Source organism: Phalaenopsis equestris, unplaced genomic scaffold (assembly GCF_001263595.1).
Source record: "Phalaenopsis equestris unplaced genomic scaffold, ASM126359v1 Scaffold000507, whole genome shotgun sequence".
NCBI classification, from domain to species: domain Eukaryota; kingdom Viridiplantae; phylum Streptophyta; class Magnoliopsida; order Asparagales; family Orchidaceae; genus Phalaenopsis; species Phalaenopsis equestris.
The window spans coordinates 1036547-1048750 of record NW_018164947.1 but is presented as its reverse complement, the minus strand read 5'-3'; the positions used below and the strand labels follow the sequence as shown (position 1 = coordinate 1048750).

The 12204-nt window shown below is 34.5% G+C and overlaps 1 protein-coding gene across 4 annotated transcripts; it reads left to right on the top strand.

Annotated features, from left to right (window-relative positions):
• Positions 1 to 348: 348 nt before the first annotated feature.
• Positions 349 to 11658, top strand: LOC110028292 (proteinaceous RNase P 1, chloroplastic/mitochondrial-like). 4 transcript variants are annotated; one of them, XM_020730081.1, is made up of 7 exons: positions 349 to 1937; positions 4546 to 4635; positions 4942 to 5123; positions 6754 to 6874; positions 7780 to 7848; positions 10726 to 10852; positions 11224 to 11658. In XM_020730081.1, exons 1-7 carry the CDS (start codon positions 450 to 452, stop codon positions 11412 to 11414), a joined length of 2268 nt encoding a protein of 755 aa, XP_020585740.1. In that variant the 5' UTR covers positions 349 to 449; the 3' UTR covers positions 11415 to 11658. The 4 variants fall into 4 exon arrangements, with proteins under 4 accessions (XP_020585740.1, XP_020585739.1, XP_020585738.1 ...); XM_020730080.1 differs by having other exon boundaries at positions 11218 to 11658; XM_020730079.1 differs by having other exon boundaries at positions 11209 to 11658.
• Positions 11659 to 12204: the final 546 nt, after the last annotated feature.

Here is a 12204-nt window from a genome sequence, read left to right as displayed (position 1 = left end):
TTATATTTTAATTTTATGGGGAATAAACTAAAAATTTCAATTTTTTATTATAAATAATATGTGATTGAAATAAATAAAATATTTATGAAATTAAATGAATATTATGTAGATAAGATATGTAATTGGTATTGCTTGTTCCTACTTAAATTTTAATAAATACTAAAATTTCAGTTTGCTCATAATCAAACTATTTAGATCAAATTAGATTCCAATTTGATTTTATTAAAATTTATATTGATTTAATTTTCTTATTTTTATATTTATATTTTAATTAATATGATCAATTTTAAAGTGGACCCATTTAAAACGGATAAGGTTACCGGCGGCGCTCATGAAACTCTCTCATTCCTTCGCCTCTTTGTTTTCTTCATGGCAGCCATAGCTCACACTATCTCTCTACAGCCATACTTGCATGGCTTGCCATTTCTTCTATTTAAAACCTCTTCGCCATGATCTCTCCCCCTCCTTCTTCTCTCCGACTGCTATTCTTTTCCTCCTTTCCTTCAAAACTTCTTTCCATTCCCCCTTCTTCTTCTCTTTCTTTCCTGCTTTCTCTGCCGCCCGCTCATCAACAAGCTCCCCATGGCGGCAAGGTGCTCGAGAAAATTACCAAAAGAGGGCCTTTCAGCGCGAAGAGCTTCGCACTCGACAAAAAAGTTGGCTATCCGCCTGCAAATATGGGTTCTAAAGGAGGCAGAGAGATGCTTCTTGATGGATTTTCGTCCATGAGGTTGGGGAATGAGGAAGGGGATGAAGGATTGAAGAAATCTGTTAACAGGGACAACGAAATGAAGAAGGAGAAGAAGAGTCATAAAGGAGAGCTCAGTCCAGAAGAACTTGAGTTTAGGATTGGGTTGGATATGTGCTCCAAGGCTGGGGATGCATTGGGAGCCATCTCTCTGTATGACAAAGTCATTAGAAAAGGTTTAAGGTTGCAGCAGTATCACTATAATGTGCTGTTGTACCTTTGCTCCTCCGCGGCGATTGGTTTTGTTTACCCCGCAAAGAGTGGAACAGTTAAAAGTGGTGGTTTTAGTTCTGGCGAAGAGGCTTCAGACGATGATTCAAAGTTGCAAAATTTAAGCATGCAGAAACATTTTGGAAGCTTGAAGATGCCAAAGTTGCAATCTTTAGTGAGTTATTCCGAAGATTGTGGACCAGAGTCTTGTGATAATCAAATCCTTGAAGTTATGGAGACGAGAACTATTGGGGCGCCTCTTATATTAAGTGATGATCAGAGAACATATGCAAGAAGAAGGGGGTTTGAGATATATGAGAAGATGCGCTTGGAGAAGGTTCTAATGAGTGAAGCAGCTATGACATCAGTTGCTCGAATGGCCATGTCCATGGGGGATGGAGACATGGCATTTGATACTGTAAAACAGATGAAGGAGATGAATATAACTCCGAGGCTTCGCTCATATAGTCCTGCAATCCTTGCTTTCTCCAGTAATGGAAGCCTTGAGAAAGCATGTGAAGTAGAGAGACACATGGTTGAATCAGGGATCACACCTGAAGAGCCTGAATTGGCTGCTCTTCTTAGAGCCAGTGTGGAAGCTGGAAGAGCAGAGAAGGTTTATTACTTGCTTCATAAGCTTAGAAGTACTGTTAGGCAGGTTTCTCCATCTACAGCTGATATAATTGATGCCTGGTTTAAGAGTTCGACTGCTTCTAGAGTTGGAAAGAGGAAATGGGACAAGATGGCTATAAAACAAGCTGTGGAGAATAGTGGTGGGGGATGGCATGGCATGGGCTGGTTGGGCAAGGGAAAATGGGCGGTTATGAAAAGCCATGTTGATGGTGAAGGTGTTTGTTCGGTTTGTGGAGAGAAGTTGGCTACTATTGATCTGGATCCTGTTGAAACTGAAAATTTTGCCAAGTCTGTAGCATCTATAGCAATCAAGAGGGATAGGAACTCATACTTCGAGAAATTCCAAGTAAAACTGCTCAGAACTTTGAATTTTAGTTTATTTGCTCTACTTGCGGTTTTACTTTTGCTCTAATAAGCAGTATTGAGCAACATGTAATCGTTATAGTTGTGTCCGTGTGCTTTCCTGAGTGTTAACGGGGAGCTTCGTGTCTGATTATCCCAATTCTTATGTATTTAGATATGTAACACCTAAACTTTGCTTTCTATTTTCATTTATACCATCAAAATCTTTCATGTCACATCAAAAGTACCACTATATTGTCTTTTAAAAATCGAAATAAATCTTTTCATGCATAGATAATGTGGCATATATGTAAAAATTGAAATTTAGGCTGGAGCGGAGATAGATTATGTTCGGGGAGGGTGGGGGGGCGCAATTGCCTCAACTGAAATTTACAATATCTCTATATAAATAGTCAAATTTAATCAAATTTAACATTTTTTTTCTCTGTAAATTAGGCAATTTAGTAACCCATCGAGAACTTTACATCTCCATTAATAGGTGATAACAGGAGAAAGCTGAGGAAGAAACCCACAGAGACCCGAAAACACTTTCTCAAGTGAAATAATAAAAATAATGAATGTTACAGTGAATAGTAAGCTACATAATATATATAATACATTAATGCAAATGGTTTCTAAAAAGATAAAGAGGTGGTCCCATGTGGTGTTTAATTTAATAGTGTAGTGGAGAGTCAGGCTCTAGTAGGAAGTGCTGTAGGTTTGTTATCCCCCCTCAAGCTCGACATTTGATGGAGTGCGGTGAGCTTGTGTCGTAGACGGTAAAAGCGGGCAGTTGTATGAAACTTTGTGAATTTTTCAGCCACTTAATATGCCGAACTAATGTGTAGAATTTTGATGTCACCCGATTAAATGTGATCTCAAATGAAATGGTAGTTTATTTTGATATGTTTGGTGCAGGCGTGGAAGATTAGGTTAAGAGTGATGGCGATTGGTAATGTATTGTCACACTGGATTGGTGTTGGACTTGGAGTGGGAATATGAAATCCTTGAAGTAGTCTCCAAATCCATATTACATTGCTTGTAGCAGCAACAAGTGCTCGATACTCAGCTTCTGTAAAGGAGCGAGCTACTATATTCTATTTCTAGACTGTCCATGAGATGAGGTTGGTACCGAGAAATGCGTAGAATCCAGTTGTTGAGCTTCGGTTTTGTGAGTCACCAACCCAGTCGGAGTTGGAGTAGGTGTGGAGTTGAGGTGAGCTTTCGGTTATTGGGAGACCAATTGTGATGGTACCTTTAGATAGCGAAGGAGACGTTTAATGAGTTGAAAGTGGTAAAGAAGGGGGTGATGCATATGCTGACATATGTAGTTGACAACAAAGGCCATGTCTTGTCTTGTAATGGTAAGAACCTGAAGTGAACCGGCAAATTGTCGGTATTGAGTGATATTTGGAAAGTTTTGAAGGGAGTTTTTGTCAGGTATCAATTTGTGGGGAAGAGGATTTTGGACTGGTTTGCTCATGGATAGGCCAAGTTGGTGGAGGAGGGATTGAATTTATGAGGTTTGGGTTAACTGGTGACCATGGGATTTGCGGTTTATATTGATACTAAGAAGGTGTTGATCAAACCCAACTCATTGAGTTAGAATTTTAATTGGAGGGTTCGGATGAGGGTTGAAATGGCGTGAGGGTCACTTCCCGTGATGAGGATGTCATCGACATACACAAGGAAGTGGATGAGTTGCCAACTGAAATATTGGGGGTTTGGATTTGGGGTTCCTTTAGAATTTGGTATTTGAGGAGGACAAATTGATGAGCCATTCAAGAAGCTTGCAAATCCATTTGCCTTGAAGAGCTTAAAGATTTGAGGTTTCCAAGTGGGATAGTTGCTTTCGGTGAGCTGAACATTTGCAATAGACTTGACATCGGACATTAGAAATTTATGAGAGGTAGGGATGGGTGCTTTGGTTATTTTTGGTAGGGTGGGAGGATTCTCTCGGTTTTTATAAGTGGAGGCTGCCGGCATTGTTAGGTTAGGGAGAGAAGCAGGTTATGGGGAAGAGAGAATGAATTTGGAAGGATTATTGAGGAGAGAACCTGATTGATTTCATATCACGAGAGCTTTACAGTTCCATTAACAGGAGATAGCAAAGCTTCTTATGGGAATGCTGAGGAAGAAACCCACGGAGACCGAAAACTCTTTTTCCAGTGAAATAATAAAAAATATTAAAGGTTACAGTTAATAGTAATTCGTATAATATATATAATACATTGAGGCAAATGGTTTCTTGAAAGGTAAAGAGGTGATCCCATGTCGTGGTTAAGTTCAAAGTGTAATGGAGAGTGAGGCTCTAGTAGGATGTTACAAAATGCTTAAAAAAGTTAAACATTTGATGATTTTGCCCACTCTAAAAAATAATGCCGGTTCCGCCCTTGAGTATAGGTGTTGGATATGTAAATATATAAAACTTGACTGGTATGTATGTAAATCTTCCTTTGTTTTAATATTTGCTACTGTGATATAATTTGAAGTTTTGTGCTACAGTTTCTCATATGGTTTAATTAAGCAGCCAGTTTCAATTGTGCAAATTTCTTAGCATAAATCTTAGGAAGGTTGAAAGGCTAAGGGCTGATTTTTTATTAACGTTGCAGAAATGGTTGGAGTACTATGGTCCTTTTGAAGCTGTTATTGATGCTGCAAATGTTGGCCTTTTCAAGCAGCGGAGATTTTCTATAAATAAGGTGTGCCATAGTAGTATTATGGGAAATTTACATACTTAGCACACAATTCTTATTCATTTACATATCTCACTCCTAAATTTTCATATTTACATACATAGCACTTCGGTGCTTTAAACTTATGCACGAAAATATGTATTTCACTTTTAAAAAGTGACAATAGTGCTATTTTCGACGTGATGGAAAAGATTTGAGTGCTATGTGTGTAAATATGAAAGTTTAGGTGTGAGATATGTAAATACATACTGAATTCCTTCTGACTTAAATGTTATTTCTGACTCATCTTAACTGTTGATTTTGAATTTGTAGGTAAATGCTGTTGCTAATGGCATAAGGCAAAAACTCCCATTAAAGAAGTGGCCTCTTATCTTAGTGCATAACAAACGCCTCTTTGGAGGGAAGATGAATGAACCACTCAATAAGAAGCTTGTAGAGAAATGGAAAAATGCTGATGCTATTTATGCAACTCCTACAGGATCAAATGATGACTGGTGAGAATATTTTTATATGATATTTTGATTACCAACCCAAACATAATGTAACCATTGTTTTTCATAATCTATATTGTACTAAGCAATCTCGAAAAAGCACAAATGAAATCATTTTGCCATCTCTTTCTTATTTTTGTGGGACTTTTATGAAAAATATTGTTGATACAAGAGCATTGTGATTTGCTATAATGTAATGATTGCGATTGTTTACATTTTCATGCCATATGCTGTTTTTTTAGACCTTTTTGTATCATTGAATCAATGGAACCTAGTCTAGGACAATCGAAGACAAACCAATTTCAGGTTTGTTTGAAGTTGCTGCAAAAAAAATTTTCTTAAAAGTTGTTACGATGAAAGTAACCTTTTTTAAAGTTGTTGCTGTGAGGATTATAAGTATGTTTTTTTTAGAATGTCTAATGACAATTTTCTTATAGCTATTTACTTCAATAGATTTGGTTGTACAAAATAAATTATCAGCACAAAAATTTATTGAAAGCAGTAGTCAAACAAAAGTGTAGCAGCAGTCAGAAGCTACCCCTGAACAGACTCATTTGGAGAAGCTTTAATACTACTTTCCATTTTCAGCGTTGTTTGATTGGTATACTTTCCTAAAAGTTCTTCTCACAAAACATCATTTTGTAGTTATTTTAGACACAAATTTTTAGAAAAAAAAAAGCTGAACCAAAAAAAGCTTTAGTCTATGTACATGTTAGCCCTTAAGTAGAAAAATGAAGAGAGAACAAAATATGAAAATTCAGCATCTAAGCTGATAAAAATTCCAAAAAATATGAAATTGATTGAATAGCAGTTAAATTAATGAGTTTTGATCTTCATATGGATTCAATTAAGTAACTTCAATTTTTAAACTAGTTATACTTGTTTGTCATGTAATTTTACACTTTCATATTGCCATGTGGCTTAAAAACCATGTAAAGTGGAAGATTTGACAGGATAACTACAAGGAGAGTTCTACAATGGAAATGACCCAAAATCTGGCCTTCAAATGTTTGATAAGACAGGCAAGAGGGCACATAGCTCCCAAATTATGCAATAAGTTTTGGATTGGTCTCTGAGATATTTTTAAGGAAATTTACGTACATACCAAACATTTCTTATGTAGTTATATATCCAACACCTAAAGTTTGATTTTTACACTTATAACACTTTGGTTTCATTAACCTATGCATGAAAAGATGTATATCACTTTAAAAAAATTAATAATTGTGGTATTTTTTATGGGATGTTAAAATTTTGACTGTTATAAATTATAATATGAAAGTTCAGATGTAAAATATGAAAATAAATAAGGATTGTGCGGTGTGTTACGTGTGTATGTAAATGCTCCTATTTTTAAATGAAAGGAAACTATTTTGAGATTTTAACTATTAGACAGGAGCATTTCTAGGGAATTTTGAAATTAATCAATACTCATGAAAAGATGGTAGTCGTATAATGTCATGTTTAGTTGTGTGAAAAAATCAAGCTGGCCAACAACTCTACATCATAAACATGAGTTTGTACTTAAAACACTGAAAATCGAAATTATTTGTAAATGTTTTCTTCTCTAACTGTAATTTTTTTCTTAGATCTTACTGCATTAGATCACTATAGATGATAACATGGGGTTCAGGTACTGGTTATATGCAGCTATAAAATGCAGAAGCTTGGTTGTCACCAATGATGAGATGAGAGACCATGCTTTCGAGGTTTTAGGAAATGATTTCTTCCCCAAATGGAAAGAAAGGCATCAGGTGAAGAAGCAAAAACTTGCAATATAAACTTTATTAGTTCTTCAGTAACAAATTCAACATAAAATGCTTATTCAATTTTATTATGTAAATTAAAGTTTTTTTTTCTTTTGCATGCATTATGAACAAGTAATTTGTTGTAAAAATTTAAAATTAATACGTATGTTTTACGCACTTATATCGATATATGCATGCAAGCATGCATGTTGTTGTGCGGTGCATGCTTAAATGATTTGTTATCATTCATGAAGGGCTTGATTTCGATCACTTTTATTTTTTGTTTTTTGTTTTTGTTTTTTCTTGTATTTTGAGAACATGTGTTTAGTGTAATTTTTGCATTTTGTTTAATTTTAAATAGTAAATTAGTTTGTTTTTAAAAACATTCAAAACATCAAAACTTATTTTGAGTTATTTTGATTGTTTTTAAAAACAACCAAACATATTATTTTTAAAAAAAATCAAAAGAAAAAAAATAAAAAATGATCCCAAACAAGCCCCAAAGATTATTATTTTTATGAAGTTGTGGGGCCTAACTTCTATTCTATGAAACAAATGACCACACAGGCTTAGTTGTGGCCAACCTCCGCGAATAACAGTGATCAAGTTATTGTGGGGGTAGACAGAGCACCCCAAAGATTCTAATATTTACAAGTCCTTTCATTAGTTTTGGATATGTTGATTAAATTGTTTTTTGATTGCCCTAATTTTTCTTCATAGAGAAAACAGGGGACTTTATGTTTTATCTATTGAATTATGGTTATAAATTGCCACAAAGTTAAAATCATAGTAAAATCAGCATTGATAGAAATAGGATGTCATTAATATATTTTCTATTATGAAATCATATCATACTAAAACATTATTCGTTATATTCTCTAATTTGAAGGCCTTATACTATCTTGTTTTAGGTTCGTTTCAAGCATGAAGATGGAAATTTTCAGTATGTAATGCCACCTCCATGCTCTGTTGTCATTCAGGTTGGTTTCTCTTTAATTTGAAGGAGACTGCATCCAAAGTTGATTTTTTATGACTAAACACCTGTCATATTGTTTATTAAATTAATATTGAAGTTGTGCATTCAGTTAGTTAAGTTTGATTGGTTACGAATTTGTTAAACCAGTTGAATCAGACTAGAGATTATAGATAGAATCAAACTGACCAAATCTTGTGTAGAATTCAACTAAATCAAATTGCAATGTAGTTTGGTTTATTCACTTCAATTTTAGTTCCAAATTTAAAAAAAAGATAAAAGATTCAATTTTGATATTGCAAAAATCAAAATCAAACTAAAATAGGAGTAGATGAAAAACCGACAATAATTACTTATAGAGTAAAGAGCTAAAATAGTCTCCCGACTATTTACATCTGATGATTTTATTTCCAAAGTTTATAAAAGTGCAAACTTAGGGGTCATTTGAGATCACTTTTATTTTTTGTTTTTTATTTTTTAATATTTTATTTTATTATTTTTATTTTTTTATGTTTTGATTTGAAATAAAATATATTTGAATTGTTTGATTAATAAATGATTGTTTTTTAAAACACTCAAAACATTAAAAAGTTATTTTAAGTGTTTTTAAGAACATGCCTATTTGTCTTTAGAAACAAAAAAAAAATGTTAAAAACAAATTAAACAAACATATTTTTAAAAATAAAAGAAAAAATAAAAACAAAAATTAAAAAAAAATAAAATTGATCCTAAACAAACCCTTGTTTCTAGAAGTTTTTAATGGGAGTAATAGTCCTTATTAATGATTATTTCAATTTGTATTAAAAGAGTACGGGGACTAATTTGATACTTTTTTTTAATTATTATTTTCTGCGCAGTGCCCCGACCTCTTCGGCTCTACCAGACTTGCGAGACTTCTCCTTGCTGTGATGAAGCTGTCTTCTTCTTTGGTTGAACCTGACAAAACCTTCTTTGCCCACGTTGTGGGTAATTCTCAGAGGGAGACGACGGTTGTGTTCCCCTCAAGTTATAAGGAGAATCGTGATGATACAGGTGACTGCCCCTTTATTAAGAATGCAAGCAGTAAAAGTGGGCAACACTATTTTTCTCTTTCTCTGAGTCAGAAATTTCAACCATGACTGACAAATTCAAGTTTGCTCTCATTGTAAACTTTCAGTGGGGACACTCACCTATGGAGGTTATCAGAAAAAGTTTTGATGACCTCAAATTAGCAGGAAAGTGGAAAATGAGATTTATGGATGAGAGACATGTTTGGATTCAGTTAACCCTGTCTGAAGACTATACTCGAATTTTCTCCAAAAAATATCTTAACATTGTTGGTAAACCTATGAAACTAAAGTGGTCTCCGAATTTTGACCCAAATCATGAAACTCCCACTGTATCGGTATGATTTAGTTTACCTGACCTCAAGCTACATTTTTTTCACCATCAGGTTCTCTGCTTGATTGGGGTCATCTTTGGTGATCCTTTGAAGCTAGATCTGTCTACTTTCAACCTAACCAGACTCTTGGTGGCCTGAATACTTGTGGAAAGGGATATTACTTTACCTAATGTTACTGAAGTCTGGCTAGGCACGACCCATAATGGTTATTTATAACGATTCGTCATGAAGCACAGACCCTCATATTGTACCCACTGTAAGATGTTTGATTATGTCCTTGATAAATGCCACAAGTTTCATCCAAATTTGAAATCTAAAGTTCAAGTGAATAAGGATGGGCCTAACCCCACTACTTTGGACATTTTAGTTATACCTGGGGAGGATACTACCAGACAAGAGGTGTCTGTTGCCCCTAAGAAACCCCCCATGACACTGTTGTTACTGTTACTGCGAGTAATGTGATGCTGACACCTTCAAACCCAATAGAAAATAATACTGATGGACTGTTACTTACAAATGATAGTTTTCATCAAATTGATAATCAGGAGAGCCTCGCAGCTCCACTTCTTCAAGAAATAACCGGTGTAGCGGCAACTCATACTTCACATATTGTAGAACCTATTGTGGGTACTAGGGTTGGTAATCCTTCTACTTCAGCTCTACTGCCCCATCAGACTGATTCTTCGGAAGAGGAATGACAAGATTCTTCGGAAGAGGAATGACAGGTCTATTCCAGGAGGAAGAAGAAGAATGGAGGCCGACTCCAGCTCGGGAACATATTGGATGATATATTAGTTACTACTGACAATGTCAATCATCTTACCAGCTTATTAGCTTGCTCCTACCCTAGAACTAGAGGCAGAGGCAAATCCAAATTGGGTCGCTCTTTAGCCACCTGATACTATGTATTTCGACACTGTTAGGTTTTTTTTATTTATCTAATGCATTTTTCTGTTTTTTTCTAATTTTGGAACTATTTAGGATTTTGTGTGGGCAGAGTGTCATGTTTGGGCCCTCCCACACATTGTATCTTTCTTTCTATTTAATATATTAGCCTTTTGGTCTTTCAAAAAATATATATATAATCTGCTCTCTCTCTCTCTCTCTATATATATATATATATTTAGATTATGCATCCATACCACAAAATTCCAATGCATTTACATATCTAACATCTAAATTTTACTTTTCACATCTATACCCCCCAAATCTTTCATATAAAAGAATACCATTATTCAATCTAACATCTAAATTTTACTTTTCACATCTATACCACCCAAATCTTTCATATAAAAGAATACCATTATTCTAACTTTTAAAAAGTGAAATATACCTTTTCATGCATATTTAAGGTGACACATCCGTAAAAAATGAAAGTTTAGGCGTTAGATATGTAAAGACATGAGAATTAAATGGTATGTATGTAAATCTTCCATTTATTTATTTATTTTGTTAGTAATGTAAATGTAACATTTACTGACACAAACTTGGACATGAATTCAGGAATCAGAGAGAGGCCACTGGCACATTCCTATAGCAGAATGTGAGCAAGGATCAAGCAGAACCTGGATGTGTGTAACAAGGGCCAGCACAAGCATGATAGGATCAGCTTCACCAACTAATTCAGAAGGTAAACTTGGACTTCTTCTATCTTCTACAGAATCATGCTAACATATATTGCTAATACGAAACTCAAGGTGTCAAATCGGGTTTACATGTCGGGTTCGGGCATGACCTAAACCCGACTCAAATATTAAACAGGTCAGAAAATCCAACCCGATCCTCATTCAACCCGCTAACCCAAATCTGATTCATACAACCCATTTAACATTGATTTGGACTAAATTTGGGGTCGATTGCAAATCAATGTTGGTTCAGTTTCGGATAACCCAAACCCGAAATTACTGCATGCGGTTCATTTATTTATGCAATTGACTAAAACTTCAGTTTTTCTTGGTAATAATATTAGTGAGATTACTACTTTAGATGAAAAAGTTGCAGAGCCATGGAGGTCTGCATCTGATAATTACCATACAGAACTCAGCAGCAATCCTTCCAAGCTTCCACAGAACAAAATTAAGAAAGAATCTCAGATTCTTGCAGCTTCCATTCAATCTCCAAAGAATCAAATAATGTCTGCTATTGAAGCTGCAGAGAAGATTGCAGGCTGTGTTATTGATTTCCAAATCTAGCAGGACCATAATGTAAATGTACAGGAACAATTATAACTTGCTTAGGGGAGATTATGTGAGGAAAATAATTTGGACAGAATTCTATTATTGCAGATTCAATTTTCAGGGTTTTTTTGCTTCCTGGTGATTGTTCACAGTGAAGCATGATTATGTAACTTGAAACTTTACTGTTTTGTTACAGGTAGTCAATGTAAGTGGGGGCATTTACATATTTACCACAAAGCTCTTTATGTATTTATACATTTAACACCTAAACATTTTCATATTTATAAGCATGCCTTTCAAACCTTTTAATGTCACAGCAAAAATACCATCATCACTATCTTAAAAGCGAAATACACATTTTCATACATAAGTTCATGAGACCAAAGTGTTGTTAAGTATAAATATTAAATTTGGGGTGTTAGATATGTAAAATTGTGTCCTATGTTAGTAAATTTCCTTTTTTTTTATTTGTTCTTAATGTGGATTGCATTTTGTCATGGCTAATTGTATGTTTTCAGCATCTCCCACCTCCTTTAAAGTTTTCTAGACCTCAACCAAAAGTGAGGTCAACAAGTGCATGCATTGAATGCTTGTGAAAACTATGATTTTAAAGGAGTTGTATTTGATTCTTATATAAACTATGATTTTAAAGGAGTTGTATTTGATTCTTATTATTTTTTTTTTTTGCATGATTGATGATTGGTTAAATTATTATGCACATTAATGAAACTAAATTAATAAATAATTTGGGAGGATGCAAATTACAATTACTATCTAAGAAAGTTAATGATTAGAATGTGCTTCG

Coding starts and splice junctions, on each gene's coding strand:
- LOC110028292 (XM_020730079.1), top strand. CDS start 450: ATGATCTCTCCCCCTCCTTCTTCTCTCCGACTGCTATTCTTTTCCTCC. Junction 5,124..6,753: donor ACAGGATCAAATGATGACTG/GTGAGAATATTT, acceptor CATGGGGTTCAG/GTACTGGTTATATGCAGCTA. Junction 7,849..10,725: donor CATGCTCTGTTGTCATTCAG/GTTGGTTTCTCT, acceptor ACATGAATTCAG/GAATCAGAGAGAGGCCACTG.